This window comes from Dasypus novemcinctus, unplaced genomic scaffold, assembly GCF_030445035.2.
Source record: "Dasypus novemcinctus isolate mDasNov1 unplaced genomic scaffold, mDasNov1.1.hap2 scaffold_174, whole genome shotgun sequence".
NCBI lineage: Eukaryota > Metazoa > Chordata > Mammalia > Cingulata > Dasypodidae > Dasypus > Dasypus novemcinctus.
The window spans coordinates 16,829-32,877 of NW_026688162.1; the positions used below are offsets into that span (position 1 = coordinate 16,829).

General features: G+C 65.1%; 1 protein-coding gene across 1 annotated transcript in view; it reads right to left on the reverse strand.

Annotated features, from left to right (window-relative positions):
- Positions 1-15,347, reverse strand: part of SIN3B (SIN3 transcription regulator family member B) — a gene marked incomplete at its 3' end in the record, with an annotated part of 28,424 nt that extends 13,077 nt beyond the window's left edge. Inside the window, 5 exon segments of the mRNA XM_058292635.1 lie at positions 21-164; positions 8,741-8,941; positions 13,613-13,766; positions 14,878-14,984; positions 15,222-15,347. Of these exon segments, the coding sequence (XP_058148618.1) occupies positions 21-164; positions 8,741-8,941; positions 13,613-13,766; positions 14,878-14,984; positions 15,222-15,326 (711 nt within the window).
- Positions 15,348-16,049: the final 702 nt, after the last annotated feature.

Genomic DNA, 16,049 nt, shown 5'->3' on the forward strand with positions numbered 1-16,049 from the left:
GGCCCGGCGGGCGCACTCACCAGCGAGCGCTTGGCCTCGGGCAGGAACTGGCCGAACTCGGAGAGCAGGTCCTCCTGGCCGCGGAAGAGGCTGGCCACCTCGGTGAACACCTCCTGCTCCGACATGCCGCGCGGCGGGCGGCCCTTGGCGCCCAGCTGCTCCTTCTGCCGGGCGGGCTGCGCGCGTGAGGGCGGGAGCCCCGGGGGGCCGGGCCCACCCCACGCTGCGGCCTGCGCCCTGGAGGACGCGGGGGGGGGGGGGGGGGGGGGGGCAGGCGGGGCTGGGCTGCGGGGCGGCGGGCGGGACCGAGCGGGGAGGCGGCCGGGCCGGGTGGGGACGGGGCGGCGGGCCTGGGGGGAGCCCGGGGTCGGCCGGGGGACGAGGGGGCAGGTGGACCGGGGTCCCCGAGACCCCGAGCGCAGAGCCGCAGGACGGCCGGGCCCGCGCTCCCCCCAAGAGCACCGGGGCACCCCCTGCCCGGCCTGGGCACCGCCGGCTCGTCCTGAAACCCGGGGGACGTCAGGCCCGCTGGAGAAGGAGGAGGTCTCCCCCCACAGTCCTGGTGGGCTCTGACGCCCAGGCGCCAACCCCTGACACGACAGTAAGTAGCAGGGGCCGGCGGCCGGCGACACGACGCCCGAGCTGACCGACGCTTCGAGACGCGCACGGAGACGGGGCGGCGGCACGTTCCGCTCGCCGGGGTGACCGAGGCGGGAAGGACGAGGCCGGCAGGGACGCGTGGAGCATCCACGGGGAAGAGCCGCGGTGGGGCCCTTCTGGGGGAAACCGGGCGCTATCGCGACACGCCGGGCGTGCGCGCCTGGGGGCACGGGGCGGCTTGCCAGGAATTTCTCCTGCAGATGCAGCGCTGGGCTGTCGCGCTTGCTTTGAACACAAGAATCAGCTGGAATGCGACTCTCGCTTCAACGTGATTGATTCTCGTCCTTTGCAAACGACCGCTCGTTAAAATTTATTTCTAACTCCAAAGCTGACACTCGTGGTGGTGTTTTTTTAAAAAAAGGTTTATTTATTTATTTATTTACCCCCCTCCCATTGTCTGCTCTCTGGGTCCATTCTCTGTGTGTTCTTCTGTGTCTGTTTGCATTCTTCTCTGCGGCACCAGGAATTTGTCTCTTTTTGTCACGTCATCTTGCTGCATCATTTCTCCGTGTGTGCGGCACCATTCCTGGGCGAGCTGCTATTTTTCACGCTGGGCGGCTCTCCTTACGGGCGCACTCCAAGCGCGGGGGGCTCCCCTACGCGGGGGACACCCCTGCGTGGCAGGGCACTCCTTGCGCACATCAGCACTGTGCGTGGGCCAGCTCCACATGGGTCAGGAGGCCTGGGGTTTGAACCCTGGCCCTCCCGTGTGGTGGACAGACGCTCTATCCATTGAGCCACATCCACTTCCCCCGTGGTACGCTTTTGTAGTCGTTCGCAGACACGCGCAAGCAGCAAAGAACTGGAGCCGGCCGACACGCGTTCCCAGCTGCGGCTGGCCAAGGCGCCGCGCTGCCCTCCTGCCTGAGCGCTCGCGCTGGACGCGGCGTCTTCCGGAGGTGTACCAGGTGCCGCCCTGTCCACATGGCTGTGCTCTCCGCGTGTGTCTTCTATCTAAAACGGCCCCCTAGTGTAGGGCCACCGCTTGCCGTCCTGGCCCCAGCAAGGCTGAGACGCGCCTTCCGGAGAGAAGGCGTGGTGCGGCGGCCCCGGTCAGACGCGAGGCAGAGCTTGAAAAGGACCCGACGGCGTCGATGTGACCCACGGTGGCTTAAGGCGGCACCTCAGGAGGACGGAGAGCTAAAGAGCTCCCGGGGAGCGCTGCCTGCCGGTTCAAGGCGGAAGTGGCGGGCAGGGGCTCGGCCACGGCCGGCAAGGTCCTGCGTGGACCCCGACCCCCTCCCCGGAGGGGCGGTTCAGGCTTCTCTAGAAGCGAGTCACAGGGACGTCACGGAACGCGGCTGCCACGAAGAGCGCAGACCGCACGCGGGGACGGCCGGGGCACGAGGCAGGCCGTGCACCTGCTTATCCGGGACCTTGTCTGCAAAACACTGCGGGACGCCGGCCGGTGGAAATGAGCCGCGCAGGGACCCGCGACACGTGCTGGGGCCACGCGTCCGCACGGTCAGCGCTCCGCGGCGACTGTGGGCTGACGCCCCCGGCATCCTCCTCCGCGAGCCATCCCAGGACACTCTCGAGGTCAAGGGCCAGGCCTGCCGCCACTCTTGGCCTGTCACCTGCGCACGCGGGGCGGGCATGTCAGGAGGGCGCCTCTTCTCCTGGGCGTCCCCGCGAGGCTGGCGAGAGCCGAGGTGGGCCGTGCTTTCCGTTGGCTGCCTGACGCCGCGTGGCGCGGTCGCTTCTAGGCGCTCAGGTTCTGGGGTGCGGCGGAGCCGTCGGGGCCCCTGGAGCACGCAGGTCACGCGCAGGGGTTCCACCGCCGCTGCCCTGGGCTGACCCGCGCCCAGTGACCTCAGCTGGACTCACTCGACGCCGGGGGCGGCGTGACCGACGTTTCACGCGTAAGGACGTGGGGTTCGGGGAGGTGGGGGGCAGGCGGGCGGCGGAGCTACGGCCCTCCCCGCGGCCCACCAAGACCAAAGCGCAGTAGCCCGCGGCCCCCAGGGATGGGGACGAGCGCTCTAAAATCACGCAGCGGTCCAGCGGCCAGCGTCTGGAGAGGTGGACAGCCTGGCGGCGGGCTCCGGGCTCCTTCTCCAAGCAGGAGCTGCGCCCGGCGCCCGAGGCATGGCAGCGGCCGCCTTCTCAGCGGTCCGCCCTGCGTGGGGCACCACCACGCCGCACACTCCCCCTCTCGCTCACTCCGAGGGGGCCCCCGGCCCGGCGCTGAAGCCCTGGCCAGGCCTCCCCGCTTCCCCCGCTTCCCCCGCTTCCCCCGCTTCCGTCTTCCCAGGCTGCACGGCTGGTGCGCTGGCTGGCGGGCGCCGCAGCACCCAGAGGCAGGTGCCCCCTGCCGCCACCGACCGCGTGCGTGACGACCGACGCTGGGTTCCTCGGAAGAGCCTCGCTGGGCCGCAGGCGCCGCGCCCGCCCGCCCATCGTGACGTGTGCCCAGGGAGGAGCCGAGGCCCCGCGGGCGAGCGCGCCTGGTCAAGCGGGTGCTGCTTCGGGGGGCGCCCCAGGGTCGATGGCCCCGCCGGGCGCGTCCTGAGCGGCCCGGGGCGTCCCGGTCAACCCCCCGCGCCTCGGGAGCCCAGGAGGGGCAGGGGAGGCGCTGGAGCGGGCTTGGCGGGGGCTGCGTGGCCGCCCGGAGCTGGGGCGCGGGGTCCCTCTGGGGGCGGCCGCCGCTCCAGGCCCTCAGGGAAAGGGGGCAGAGAAGCCTCCAAGAGGCGGGGCTGCTCCTTCTCCCCTGCCATTCTCCGTTAAGGAACAAAATTAGTTTGGGAAAATCACAGTCCGACGGCTCCAGCCGGCGACAGAATGACGAGCGAGGCACAGCCAGCAGTCCCAGGGGAGAGGCGGGGACTGGCTGCTGGAGTCACAGCCGTGTGGCCCCCAGAACGTCGGGTGCGCGGTGACGAGGAAACAGAAACGGGGAGAGTGAATTTACCGCACACCGACCCCGAGGCCGCGGAACACTGGGGGGTTAGCCGAAGCCTTCCACCGGCTGTCTGAAGTACTTTCGGCGGGCTGGAGGAGCCCGGGATGGAGCACGTCAGGCCCCAGACCAGACGTTAATAAAATAAGGATGTGGAGATGCAAAGGCGCGACACCCCCGTGCTTACTAAGAAGACGGCCAACTCTCTTCCTGGACCGCAGTGGAACAAAGCCCCAAGGGAGACTGGCAGTTTTACAAATATGTGGCCATGAAACGAGACACGCGTTTACACCACCGGTGGTCCAGGAGGGGCTGGCCAGGGAAATGGGGGAATCACCTGAGATGAAAGAAAACGAAAACACAACAGACCCAAAGTTAGGGGTGCGGTGAGGGCAGCGCTCGCGGGGGAATGCGGCGCTCCAGACTCTGAACGCTGAAAAGGAGGAAAGGTAAAGAAACCCGGGGGCCTAACTGCACAGGTGAAGACCTGGAACGAGAAAGGCCAACTAACCCTAAGTCAGCAGAGGGAAGGAGGCAGTAAAGACCGGAGCAGGGATAAAGGGAACAGAGAACAAAAAAACGACAGAGACAATCGAGAAAACCCAAAGCGGGTTTTTTGAAAAGATCAATAAAGGCAACAAACCTTACCCCAGACTGACAAAGAGAGAGAGGACACAGATAACTAAAATAAGTACCGATCATGGGGCACTGCCACCGACCTGACAGAAATAAAAAGGGTTACAGGGGAGCACCGGCAACATCCACACGCCGCCAAGTCAGAAAACCTGGACGAGGAGGACCAATTCCTGGAAACATAAACATCACTTACTGCGGAGCAAGAAGAACTAGGAAACCTCAGGAGACCTGTAACAAGAGACAGAGCCAGTAACCGAAAACCTCCCGACGGAAAGGTCCAGAACCAGATGGTTTCACGGTGGAATTCGGCCAAACAGTTAAAGAAGATTTAGCACCGATTCTTCTCAAACTCTCCCAAAAAATGCAAGAGGAGGGGTTACTGCCTAACTCACTCCCTGGCGCCACCACCCTGACACTAAGGCAGGCGGAGAGAGCAAAGCGAAGAGGATTGGAAACCAACATCCCTTAGGAGTTCAGGTGCCCAAATCCTCAAGACTTGGCAAGCCGAATCCAACAGTGGACTACAAGGACTTCACACCAGGACCGCATGGGATTTACTCTAGGAATGCAAGGACAGGGGCACATCAGACTCAACGAAGGGACAAACCAGTAAAATCAAACGAAAACAATCCATGTGATCATCTTTTCCTTTTTCCCAAAGATTTAGTTATTTACTTATCCCCCCCTTCCCCTCCTCCCGCTCTGCTGTTTTCTCTGTGTTGTCTTCTTTTCCCATTTTCTCTCCTCTAGGATTCACCGGGATTCGATCCTGGGGACCTCTGGTGGGGAGAGAGGTGCCTGTCAGCTGTGCCACCTCAGTTCCTGGTCTCTGCTGCGCGTCACCTTGACTCTCCCCTTCTCTCTCTTTGGATACCTCATTATCCTGCTGCGCGACTCCCTCGCGCGGGTGCTGGCTCACCGGGCGGGCCTCGCGCGGGCACGCTCTCTTTTCTTCTTTTTCGCCGGGGGGCCCCAGGGATGGAACCCAGGTCCGCCCATACGGTCGGCAGAAGCGCTATCACTTGAGCACATCCACCTCCCCATACAATCATCTCGACGCAGGAAAATCCACCAGCCTCTCCTGCTACAAACACTCAAAACGCTGGACTAGAAGGAAGCCTTCTCAACGTGTGAAAGGGAAACCCACAGCGGACAGCACTCGACGGGGAAAGGCCGAGCACGCGCCCCTCACTCTGGGAACCAGACAAGCATGCCTGCCATCACCACTGCCAGCCACCGCTGTTCCAGAAGCTCTAGCCAGAGCAATCAGGCAAGAGGGAGAAATAAAAGGCATCCAGATTGGAAAGGAAGAAACCAAATGATCCCTCTTCACAGATGACGTGATCCCATATACAGAAAATCCCAAAAAATCCACGAGAAGCTACTGGGGCTAATAAATCCAGCCATTATATCGCAGTGTGTAATAGAAACACACAAATCATTTGGGTTTCTGTAGACCAGCAATGAGCCATCTAAAAAGGAAGCCAAGAAAACAATTCCATTTACGATAGCATCTGAAAGAATAAAATAACTGGAAATAAATTCAACCAAGGAGGGGAAAGAGTACTGAAAAGTATAAAGCACGGCTGAAAGAAGCTGAAGAAGACTTGAACAAGGGAAGGCATCCCGTGCTCACGGGCGGAAGACAATACTGATACCAAATCTGCTGAAGTGATCTGCAAATTCGTTGCCATCTCGACCACAATTCCAGCCGCCTTTTTGCCTTTTTTGCAGAAATGGCAAAGCTGTTGCTCGGTTCCCAGCGAACTGTAAGGGGCCCCGAAGAGCCAAGATGACACTGAAAGAGAACAAAGCTGGAGGACTGCCACCTTGATTTCAAACCTGACGACAGAGTGATTGAAGTCATTACAACAGTGTGGTCCTGGCACAGGGCCAAGCTCAGGGACCAAAAGGAATCGAATCGCGCGCCCCGAGTTTACCCCACACGTCAGCAAGGGTGCCACATTGGTCCAGCGGGGAGAGAGGTCCCCTCCCCGAGGGGTGCTGGGACAACTAGACATCCACACGCCGAAGAACGAACGTGGACCCCTCGCCACACACAAAAGCAACTCAAGACAGATCAATGACAAAAACAGACACGCTAACATTATTGAACTCTTACTGAAAAAACATAGGGAAATATGTTCAGGATATTAAGATTTTATACCAAAAGCACAGGCTGCAAGAGAAAAAAAAATAAAGTGGACATCATCACAACTAGAAGTTTTGGGCATCAGAGACCATCATGCCAGTGAGAAGACAAACTACGGAATGGGAGAAAAGAGCTGGAAGCCATGTACCTGACGAGGGTCTAGCACGTGGAAGACATCAAGATCTCCTACAACTCAACAATGAAAGAAACAGCCGAATTTAAAAACCGGGCCACGGGTGTGAACAGGCATTTCTCCAGGGAAGACTGTGCAAATGGCCAGGAAGCGCGTGCACACGGTCTCAACATCACCAGCCGACAAAGACATACAAATTCAAACTGCACCAGCGCTCGACCCCCACTGGGGCAGCGTGACTTTTTTAAAAGCTGAGAACGACGCGTGTCGGCGCGAAGGTGGAGAAACAGGCACCTGTCCACGGCCGCAGGCGCTGTGGAACACCGGCTCGTGGCTCTCCGGAAGTTCAACGCGGACTCACCACACGGCCTGGCCACTCCGCCTCTAGACACAGCCTCGGAAACGCACAGCAGCTGCCTGCACCCGACGTTCACCCCGTTACTCGCGAGGGCCGAAAGGGGGAAGCAACCCGCGCGCCCACCCACGGAAGGGGAGACGCACCACGGGCCCCGCCCCGCGCCGGTCCACGCCGCGCCGCTGCGGGGACGGGCCGCCAAGACGCTGCCGAGTTGAAGGCCCAGACGCAAAGGGGCCAGTGCCGCCTGGGTCCTCGGGCGAGACGCTTGGAAGACGCTAGCTCACGGGGACAGCAGAGCCGTGGGGACGGGGCAGGGGGAGGGGGAAGGGGCTGCGCTAGATGGGTGCGAGCTTTGGTTTATGAGCATGTGGAGGGTGGGGGCGGTTCCCGGGCCTGTCCTGTGTTTAATGTCAAAGAACCGTCCGCTTAAGATGGCGAACATACGCAGGGGTGTCCCCCGCGGAGGGGAGCCCCACGCGCAGCGAGCGCGCCCCGCAAGGAGAGCCGCCCAGCGCGAGAAAGGCGCAGCCCACCCAGGGGCGACGCCGCACACACCGAGAGCTGACGCAGCAAGACGACGCCACAGAAAGAGACAGATTCCTGTGCCGCCGACAAGAACGCAAGCGGACACAGAAGAACACACAGTGAACCGACACAGAGAGCGGACACCTGGGGGCGGGGGGAGAGATTAAAATAAATGCAAAAGTAAAATGGCGGCCGTGAGTTCTATAAGGTACATTTTACGATTAAAATTAAGTAAGCTTTTTTTAAAAAACAAACACGAAGCACCGACGCGCGCTACATGGGTGAACTTGAAGACGTCGCGGGCGCGGAAGGCAGGCCCCAAAGGACACCTGCGTGTGGCTCTGCGGACGGTAAGTGCCCAGAACACGCGAATCCACAGAGAGAGCTGGGGGGCAGGGGCGGGGGCGCGGGGGCTGCGGCTTAAAGGCTAGAGCTTCTGTTCAGGCAACCGGGAAGTTTTGGCGATGGGCAGTGGAGGACGGGAGAAAACACTGAAAAAGTAACTAAAGCCACTGGATCGTGCGCTTAAAAACGGTGAAAACGGCCAATTCTGGCAGATACGTGTTATCGCAGTTTTTATAACTCTTTTACTAAAAGCTTAGTTTTACGTCATATGAATTTGACCTTCGTTTTTAAGAAGGAGGAGAGCGTTGGGGACCCTAGGCCTTGGTGCGAGTGACATCCAGGTCCCCCGGCCCTGCCCCAGCCGCTGCGTCCCGCTGCCCCCAGCCCTGCCCCCGGCAGCTGCCCCCTGCTGCCCCCTGCTGCCCCCAGCCCTGCCCCAGCTGCTGCGTCCTGCTGCCCCTTGCTGCCCCCGGCCGCTGTGTCCTGCTGCCACCTGCTGTGTCCTGCTGCATCCTGCTGGCCCTAGCCACTGCGTCCTGCTGCCCCGGGCCTCGACCCCCGCGGCCCCCACCGTCCTCCGGCAGGCCCCTCTGCCTGGTGGTTCTGACCCGTCTGCCCAAATCCAAGCTGAACGCTGCCCCCATCGCCCGCCAGGACTGGCGGCTCTTCTGGCGGAGAAGCTGCTCACGCTGACCCCCCGTGTCCTCGCACGGCCCCTGGGGCGTATGAGCGTCTCACGCCCTGCGCCGAGCTCCCCGGCAGCAGCCCCTTCGCCTCCACAGCCGCTCACGGTCTGGAGCCCGGCCGCACTCCGCGTGAACAGAGGGGTGTCCCGCCGTCTGAGCGAGACCGGCATCTCTCGAGAGGAGCCCTGTCCTCCCGGGCTCCTGCTTTAGCCCCCCGCGTGCGTTCCCTAACGCCGGGGCCGTGGAGCCTCGGGGAGGCAGCTGAACCCAAACCGAGCTGCACGCACGAGAAGCCGCGCCCGTGGCGCTGGGCGCTGCCGCGTGGGCAGCGTGCCCAGGGCCCTACCTGGTAGGTGTGCAGGATCTCGAGGAACGACCTGTAGATCTCCGGGTGGTCCAGGAAGCGCGTCTTGATCTTGTTGACGTAGCTGATGGCGTTGTTGAACTCCACGGAGTCCGACTCCAGCGGCGCCGCCGCCTTGTCCTCCTTGGACGGCACCTGCTGCTTCAGGTCCTCCGCGAGCTCGCCGTGGTGCTGCGCGTTCTCCTGCAACGACACACGCGCCGCCGTCAGGCCACCCGGGACCGGGCCGAGACCACCGTGCCGGGGAGCCCGGACCCGCGGCCCACGCCGAGACGACCACGTGGGGAGCCCGGACCCGCGGCCCGGCGCGTGGCCTTCCGGGGAGGTGTGGACAGGAAAGGCGCCTTGCTGGGCCTGGAGGGAGGGCCGCGGGGCGGGCGCCTGCCTGGGGAAACCCTGCGTGCGACTCCACCAGGCCCTTCCTGATCCACGGAAGGCACCGGAGGCTTAACGGGCACCCGGCATTTCGAGAACAGAGCGGCAAGGAGAGGCTGCCGCGTCCTTCCGGGGCTGGGCGCGGGGCTGTCCCCGCGAGGCGCCTTCCCGCGCCCTTTGGGATGCGCCCCCACGTGTGGAAGCCCCCGCCCCCCGCAGCCCCAGGGAGAGCCAGGGCGTGGGAGCCTGGGACCCCGGGCGCTGGGGCAGCCCCCGCCCCGTTACCTGGGCCCTTCCGTGCCAAGCCCGGGCAGACTGGGACGAGGCCGCCCTACGGGGAGGGCTGCCGAGGCCGTCGCCGGGGAGGGAGGGGCCGGGCCGGGACCAGGCGCCGCGCGCGTGCCCGTTTGCGCGCTTTCGGCTGATACGCGGCTCTCTCCCGGGCACCCGGGGTTCTAGCGCCGGTGGCACGAGGAGGGCCACCGCCATTTCTGAACGAAGCCAGGACGGAAGTCCTCGGGTCACGGCCCTCCCCCTCCCCTGCCGCGGCAGCACCGTCAGGGGGGCGCTGCGGCTTCTAGCATGTTCCCCGGCACACGGGCCGGGTCCTCGGTACGGCAGGGCCCCGCCCTGCTCGGCGCCTTCTCGGGGAATGTTCTGGAACCACGGGACAGAGTCAACTCAGCCCCGTCCTGCTGCTTCTCTCCCCGCTGTCCGGTGCCACATTCCTTTATTGGCCAACTGCCCACCCAGCCTCGATCACAAACACCCCGAGGGCTGGGACTCGATTTCCCCCCGGCGGTCTCCCCACGGCCTGTTCCGCGCTTGCCATGGAGAACTGTCCATTTTTGTGGTGGACGGAAGACTGGATGGACTGCGGCTGCCAGCAGCAGGGCCAGCCGGCGGCCTGAGGACTGGCGCCCCGGGGGGCTGCGGGACTTTCCCGGGCACGGGCGCCGCCTGCCGGCCTCTGCTGGGCGCACACGCCAGCTGGGTGGGTCCAGGGGTCACCCTGCAGAGTCCGAGTCGAGGAACGCTGAACCCCGAGGCGGCCGCCGCTTCCCCTGCGCCGAGGGACGCGGGCCCAGCCCGGGGCACTCCTGCCCACCGACGGCCGAGCGGGCGCCCGCGTTTGCCTCCCGCGGGGCGCGGGTTTGGCGGCGGGAGGGGCCGGGGAGGATTCTGCTTCCCGCCCCGGGGGCTCCTAGCTGGAGACGCAGCCCCCGCCCAGCGCTCGCCAGAGGTTTCCTAGAGGCCGGGGGTCACAGCGCACGCTTCGCGGGCTGGGAGGTGAACTGAGGGTGCCGTGTAGGTGAAGAGAGCCACGGAGGACGCCACGGAGGGCGCCACTTCAGACCCAGGAGGATGGCTATAGCTTCAAAAACGGAGCGGCAGATCCCAAGTGCTGGCAAGGACGTGGCGACACCGGAAGCCCTGTGCGCTGGGGTGCAGCCGCTGCGAGAGGCACCGCGGCCGCTGACCCAGCGTCACCCAGGAGTGTCAGCCTACTCCAGATAGGGCCGAGGCCGGGCCTCCAAACGGGTGCGGGACACACGCGCCCGCGGCGCCTCCACCACCCACGACAGCCAAGAGGTGGGAGCGAGCGAGCCGGTCAGCAGATGAAGGGACAAACATGGCGCGGCACAGCCACGCAACGGAACGCGTCGGCCCAAGGAGCTGAGCCCCGCGACAGCAGGGACGACCTTCGAACGTGACGCTGAGAGCAAGGAGCCGGGCGGAGAGGACGGGTGCTGCGTGACTCGCAGGGTGACATGTCCAGGGCAGGCGTCGCCCGAGAGGTGGGACGTGGAACAGTGGGGGCCGGGGGTGGGGATGGGAGGTGCCGGATTTCTTTTTGGGGTTGAGGGACACGTTTTGGAATTACACGGCGGTGAGTGAGAGCTGCACGAACTTGGCGACGCGTGAAGGCTCCCATCTAGGACGCTGGCAGGCGGTTGAGACGGTGAATTTTATCTTGATGATAGAATTTTCTTTAACGTGACGGTGGAAACCTGTAAACACCCGGCCCCCGGCCCCACGCCCCACGGCCTCTTCTGCGCAGGGCCTCCCTGGGGCGGCCGGCATGTTGCCCGGCCAGCCCGCGCATCCCCGCAGTGGCTCCTGGGAGCGCACGGCAGATGCCCCGGTGGTGCCTTCCAGGCCCAGGGCGAACTCTCCACCCTGCAGGGCCGGGACCAGCCTGGGCTCTCGCCGCCCCTCGGCAGTCCCGGGGGAGCCCACCCTCAGACCCGGCCCTGGGCTGTGCCGCCGTCCCCTGCGGCTCCGCCTGGCCCCTGCCGCCCCCACATGTGCCACACGCTTGGCCCTGGGGGGGGAACGGGGACACAGCTGAGGGCCTCGGGGACGACGGCGCTTGTGTGGCCGTGGACTTTCGCCTTCTGCTCCCGGCGCAGAGCCGACGCGGCGGGCGGGGAACGATGCAGGGCCTGAAGACGCCTCCCCCATCCTGGCCCCGCGTCCGTGCGAGCATCTTTCCCAGGAGGCCAGAGCCGCGCGCTGCCTCGAGGCCGGGCTGCCCACCCCGGGGACACGGGCCGACGACGCCCGGAGACACTGGCATCACGGGCGGGCGGCTGCCGCTGGCGCCCGCGGGGCGGAGGCCGGGGACGTGCGCGACGCTCCCCCGTGCCCAGGGCGGATGCACAGAGGACGACCCGGCCCGGGGCCGGCAGCGCCGTGGCTGGACGAGCCCGGCACGAAGGCCGCCCGCAGGCCGGCCCCTCAGCCTGCCCCTGGCACCCGGGAGCCGCCGCCTGTCGTCGGAGGGGGTTCACGAAGCAACAGACCACAAAGCAAAACAGCCGCCCCCCGGCGGGGATGCGGGGAAAGCCGATGAACGCTAAAAGCCACCCCTGCGAGGCTTCGCGTGGAGGCAGCGCCAGAAGGTTTTCAGGCCGTCGTGGCCTTGACGAAGGTTCCAGGGGGCCACGTCGCCGTCTCGCGTGTCCCCACGGTGGGGCCATGCAAATAACAGGGCTGCGGAGAGCCGCGCCTGGAAACGGGACCCGTGCCCGCCGATGCCGCGTGCGGCAGGAGGGGCTCAAAGCCGCGCTCCTGGAAACGGCCGCGACCATGACGACAAGACGGCGCTGCGACGTGACGCGGCTCAGAAGCCGCTCTTCGGGGCAACGGAGCGCAGCCCCTACGCCCCCCGGGGCAGGGGAGACGGCGGCCGGTCTCGACACGCGTGCGCAGCCGCCCCCGTCGAGGGGAGGCCGCGTCTCGCCGCAGGCCAGTGCGTCCCGCGTCGCCGCCCAGCGCCGGGGCCGCTCCGACAGTCAGGGCGGCTGAAGGGCAGTTCCCGCACGCGGAGCGCAGTTTGGGCCTCCGGCGCCGGCTCTGCTCGGCGTCTCCCGGTTCCTGAAGGGTTCCCGCGCGCCTTCCGTCACGGGAGCGTGGGACCCCAGCCCCCGGGCCGTGACATGCCCCCGAGGCTCTGGCACCCGCAGGCCCAGGCCGCGCCGGATCCTGGGGCCCCGCGTGCAAGTGTGCGGGGCAGCGCTGCGCCGCGCAGGCAGGCTGCCAGGCTGCTTTCCCCGACGGAGACGCCCTCGTCGGCTCAGTGAGGCTCCTGCGCGGAGGGGAGCGCGGACTTGCCGGGCCCCGCGGGCCAGAGGTCGGGGGCTCCACACCGCCTGCCCCCTTTCTTCCTCTAACCGCGCGGGGCTCTGCCCCCGCGCCCGCAGAGGGGCGCTGCTCCTTCCTGCCTTCCCCGCCAGAGTCCCGGGGGCGGGGGCTGGAGGGCTTCGTCTAGACGAGCGTTTCTCAAACCGGGGGCCCCGGGGGACCCTGGGTGGCGGCTGGGGACAGTGGGTTACGACATGTGAAGGCCGGGGACGTAAGCGCTCCCCAGACAGCGGGCAGCCCCCCCATGGCAAAGAATTGAGCCCCAAAGGGCGACGGCGCTGCGGCTGGGAAGCCCTGACCGGGAGGAAGCCCCGGGGGCTGCCCTGGACGGGTAAGTCTCAAGCCGGCGTTCCTTTTCGCTCAGAGGGCCCGGTGGGCTCACACGAGAGGGGCCTGCGGGGAGAGAGGGGGCGGCAGCCCGAGCCTGGGGGTGGGAGACGGCCTGCCAGCAAGCGAGCGAGACACGGCCGCACGACAGCAGCTGCCTGCGCACTCGTCACGGCCACGGAATTCCGCCGGGGGCACGTCTGCGTACGAGGAAGGGCTGCCCGGCACGCTCGCGCGGACGGCCCTGAGGCGAGGCCGGGGCCAGGGTCAACGCCGTGACTTGGTGAGGTCCTGTCTCAGGAGGACGCCTCTGAGACAGACGCCAATGCGGCCACCGTCGGCGTAAAGCCCCCGGGCCTGCTGGGATGCCGCCGGGCCCGGCCGGCACGCCTCGGAGGGGACGCGGCTCTCGCCAGCTTCCCGGCAGCCAGGTGACGGGCGCGTGGGCCTGCCGCGCCCCCGCCCCGGGCTCCGGAGCGCACCGCCTCACCACCCCCGGCGTACCTGGCTCGTCAGGGGCGCCTGCACGTTGAACTTGCCGTTCTTGGGAATGTGGATCCGGTAGCCGAGCGGAAGGAAGGCGTTGAAGCCGACGATGAGGTCCGGGTGCTCGTGGAAGAGCTGCGAGACGCGCCGGATGACGCCGGGGGTATCGATGCTGGAACGAAGGAGGACGCCGGTGGGCCGGGGGTCTCGGGGAGCGCACGGCGGGCTCCCCAACGCCGTCCCCCGACAGAGCCACGGCGCCAGCGCGTCCACGGACAACGGAGCCACCGGACGTGTCCTGGCAGCTGGCTTGATTCTGCGGTCATTTCTGGGAGCAGCCTGGCTCCCCAAATCCTCCCTACGGGAACGACTGCTCCCCCAAACACTCTGAGCCCGTACCCTGGGCTCTGAAGGGGTCAGGAGAGCCAGCCTGCAAGTGCCGGCCTCTAGGAAGTGGCAGGGGAGGCCGAAGCCCTCCACGCGATGGGATGGATTCGGTTCTGTATGACTTAGGGACCAACCAGGACACGGGATGGCTCCGGTCCAAGCAACGCATCGCAAGGCGTAAAGAGCGCGGGCCCTGGAGGAGTCGGGGCTGCCTGAGACTGTGAGAAGGGAGATGGGCTCAGGCACAGCAGTGCCAGCCTGGCCGTATCCCCCAAGGCAGGGAGGCGGCAGGGTGGGAAAGAGAGAAGCGAGATCGGAAGGGACAGAGGGTCTGAGTTCTAGTCCAGCCTCCTGGAAATCAAGGGCAGGATCCTGAGGTTCCCTGCCCGTTCCGGGCCCGCGTCTGGGAAAACCGCTCCTGTTTTTAAATGCTTTCGATGCCAGGTCCCTTAGTAAGCATTTTAGACCCCGTTTCTTCCCAGCAGGGCGGGGTGGAGGGCCAGGCAAGTGAGGAACTCACCGCAGGGCAACATTTAAAGAGGGCGACGGGAGGTCGCTAAAAAGCGCAGGAGAATGAACGCTTCTGCTCAATGCTTGATGCAGTTCGAAATTAGTGCAAACAATTCCTCCATGGGGGAAATCTCTTAAGGTCGGCATTTTCAACCGGCCGGATCCCAGCCCGGGTTTGCCCTATCGACCTCACCTAATGCACCCCTGCCTCCGGGAAGCCCCCCTACCCCCAACAGCCCCACCAGGTGCGTACTAGCCATTCCCATGTTTTCAGAAGACGACACTGAGGTTCAGAGAGGTTCAGCCTCCTGCGGCAAGGTCAGCTGGGGACTGGGTGGAGGAGGCGGGATGGGGGATCTCATGCGACCCGGCCCCCCGGGGGGTACCTCTGGCTTTTGAACTCCTTCATGATCTCCAGGAAGCCGTTGTAGGTGGCGGGGTCGCTGCCGAAGCGGATCTTCACCTGGTCCAGGTAGGTGAGGGCGTCCTCCACCTGCCGGGAGGCGGAAGGTCCCGGGGGGGAGGCCGGGGTCAGCGGGGCGGGGGACGGCAGCCTGCCAGGGGGTCGAGGTGGAGGCTCCCGGGCTCCGGGGTCGGGGGGCCCCGCGCGCCGGGGAGGCCGAGGGGGGAGGGTCGGGCGGGGCCGGGCTGGGGGGCGCCGGCCTGCGGGGGGCCGGAGGAGCCCGGGGGGTCCCCGGGGGTCCCCGAGGGAGGGCGGGGCGCCACTCACGTGCACCGGCAGCTTCTCGGGGCCCGCGGCGCCCGAGCGGCCCCAGCGGGCGCCACTGAGCCCCCGGCCCCCGGGGCCGCCGCCGCCGCCGCCCGCGTGCGCCATGTTGGACGTCGGAGCCGCGGCCCGCCCCGCCCCCCGGCCCGGGCGCAGACCGCGCAGGCGCAGGCCCCGCCTCGGGGCGCGGCCGGATGACGCAGGAGGGCGGCGCTTCCGGGGGCGGGGCTTCTCCCCAGACCCGGAAGAAGCTGCGATTGCCCACGCTTTTGCGCCCTGGGGGTGGCTGTTGCGGGTTTTAAGAGTTGGGGGGTATAAGGGAACCTCTTATGTTTTTTCTTTTTTCTTTTTTCAAAAAAACTTCAGTAACGCCCAACGTGGGGCGCTTATGTTTTTTAATGTACCCTTCTTGGTGACCTGTGAATATTTTTTAAAAAGGAGAAGATTTAAAATAAATTTAAAAATTAAAAAAAAAAATGTTGGGAAAAAGGAGTGGGGCGGGGGTGTGGGGGGGGTATACAGGAACTGCCCTTTTTTTAATGTCACATTTTCTATGATGTACATTTTAAAAAATACGATTTACAAAAATGATGGGGGTGGGGAGTGAGTTATATGAGAACCACTTTTTTTTTTTGAAGATTTATTGTTTTCTTTAAATTTATTACTCTCCCCGCCCCGTTTCTGCCTCTCTGTGTCCATTCACTGTGTGTTCTTCTGTGTCTGCTTCTATTCTTGTCAGTGGCATTGGGAATCTGTCTTTTTTTTTGTTGTGTCATCTTGCTGTGGTCAGCTCTCCCGTGTGTGCGGCGCCACTCCTGGGCGGGCTGCACC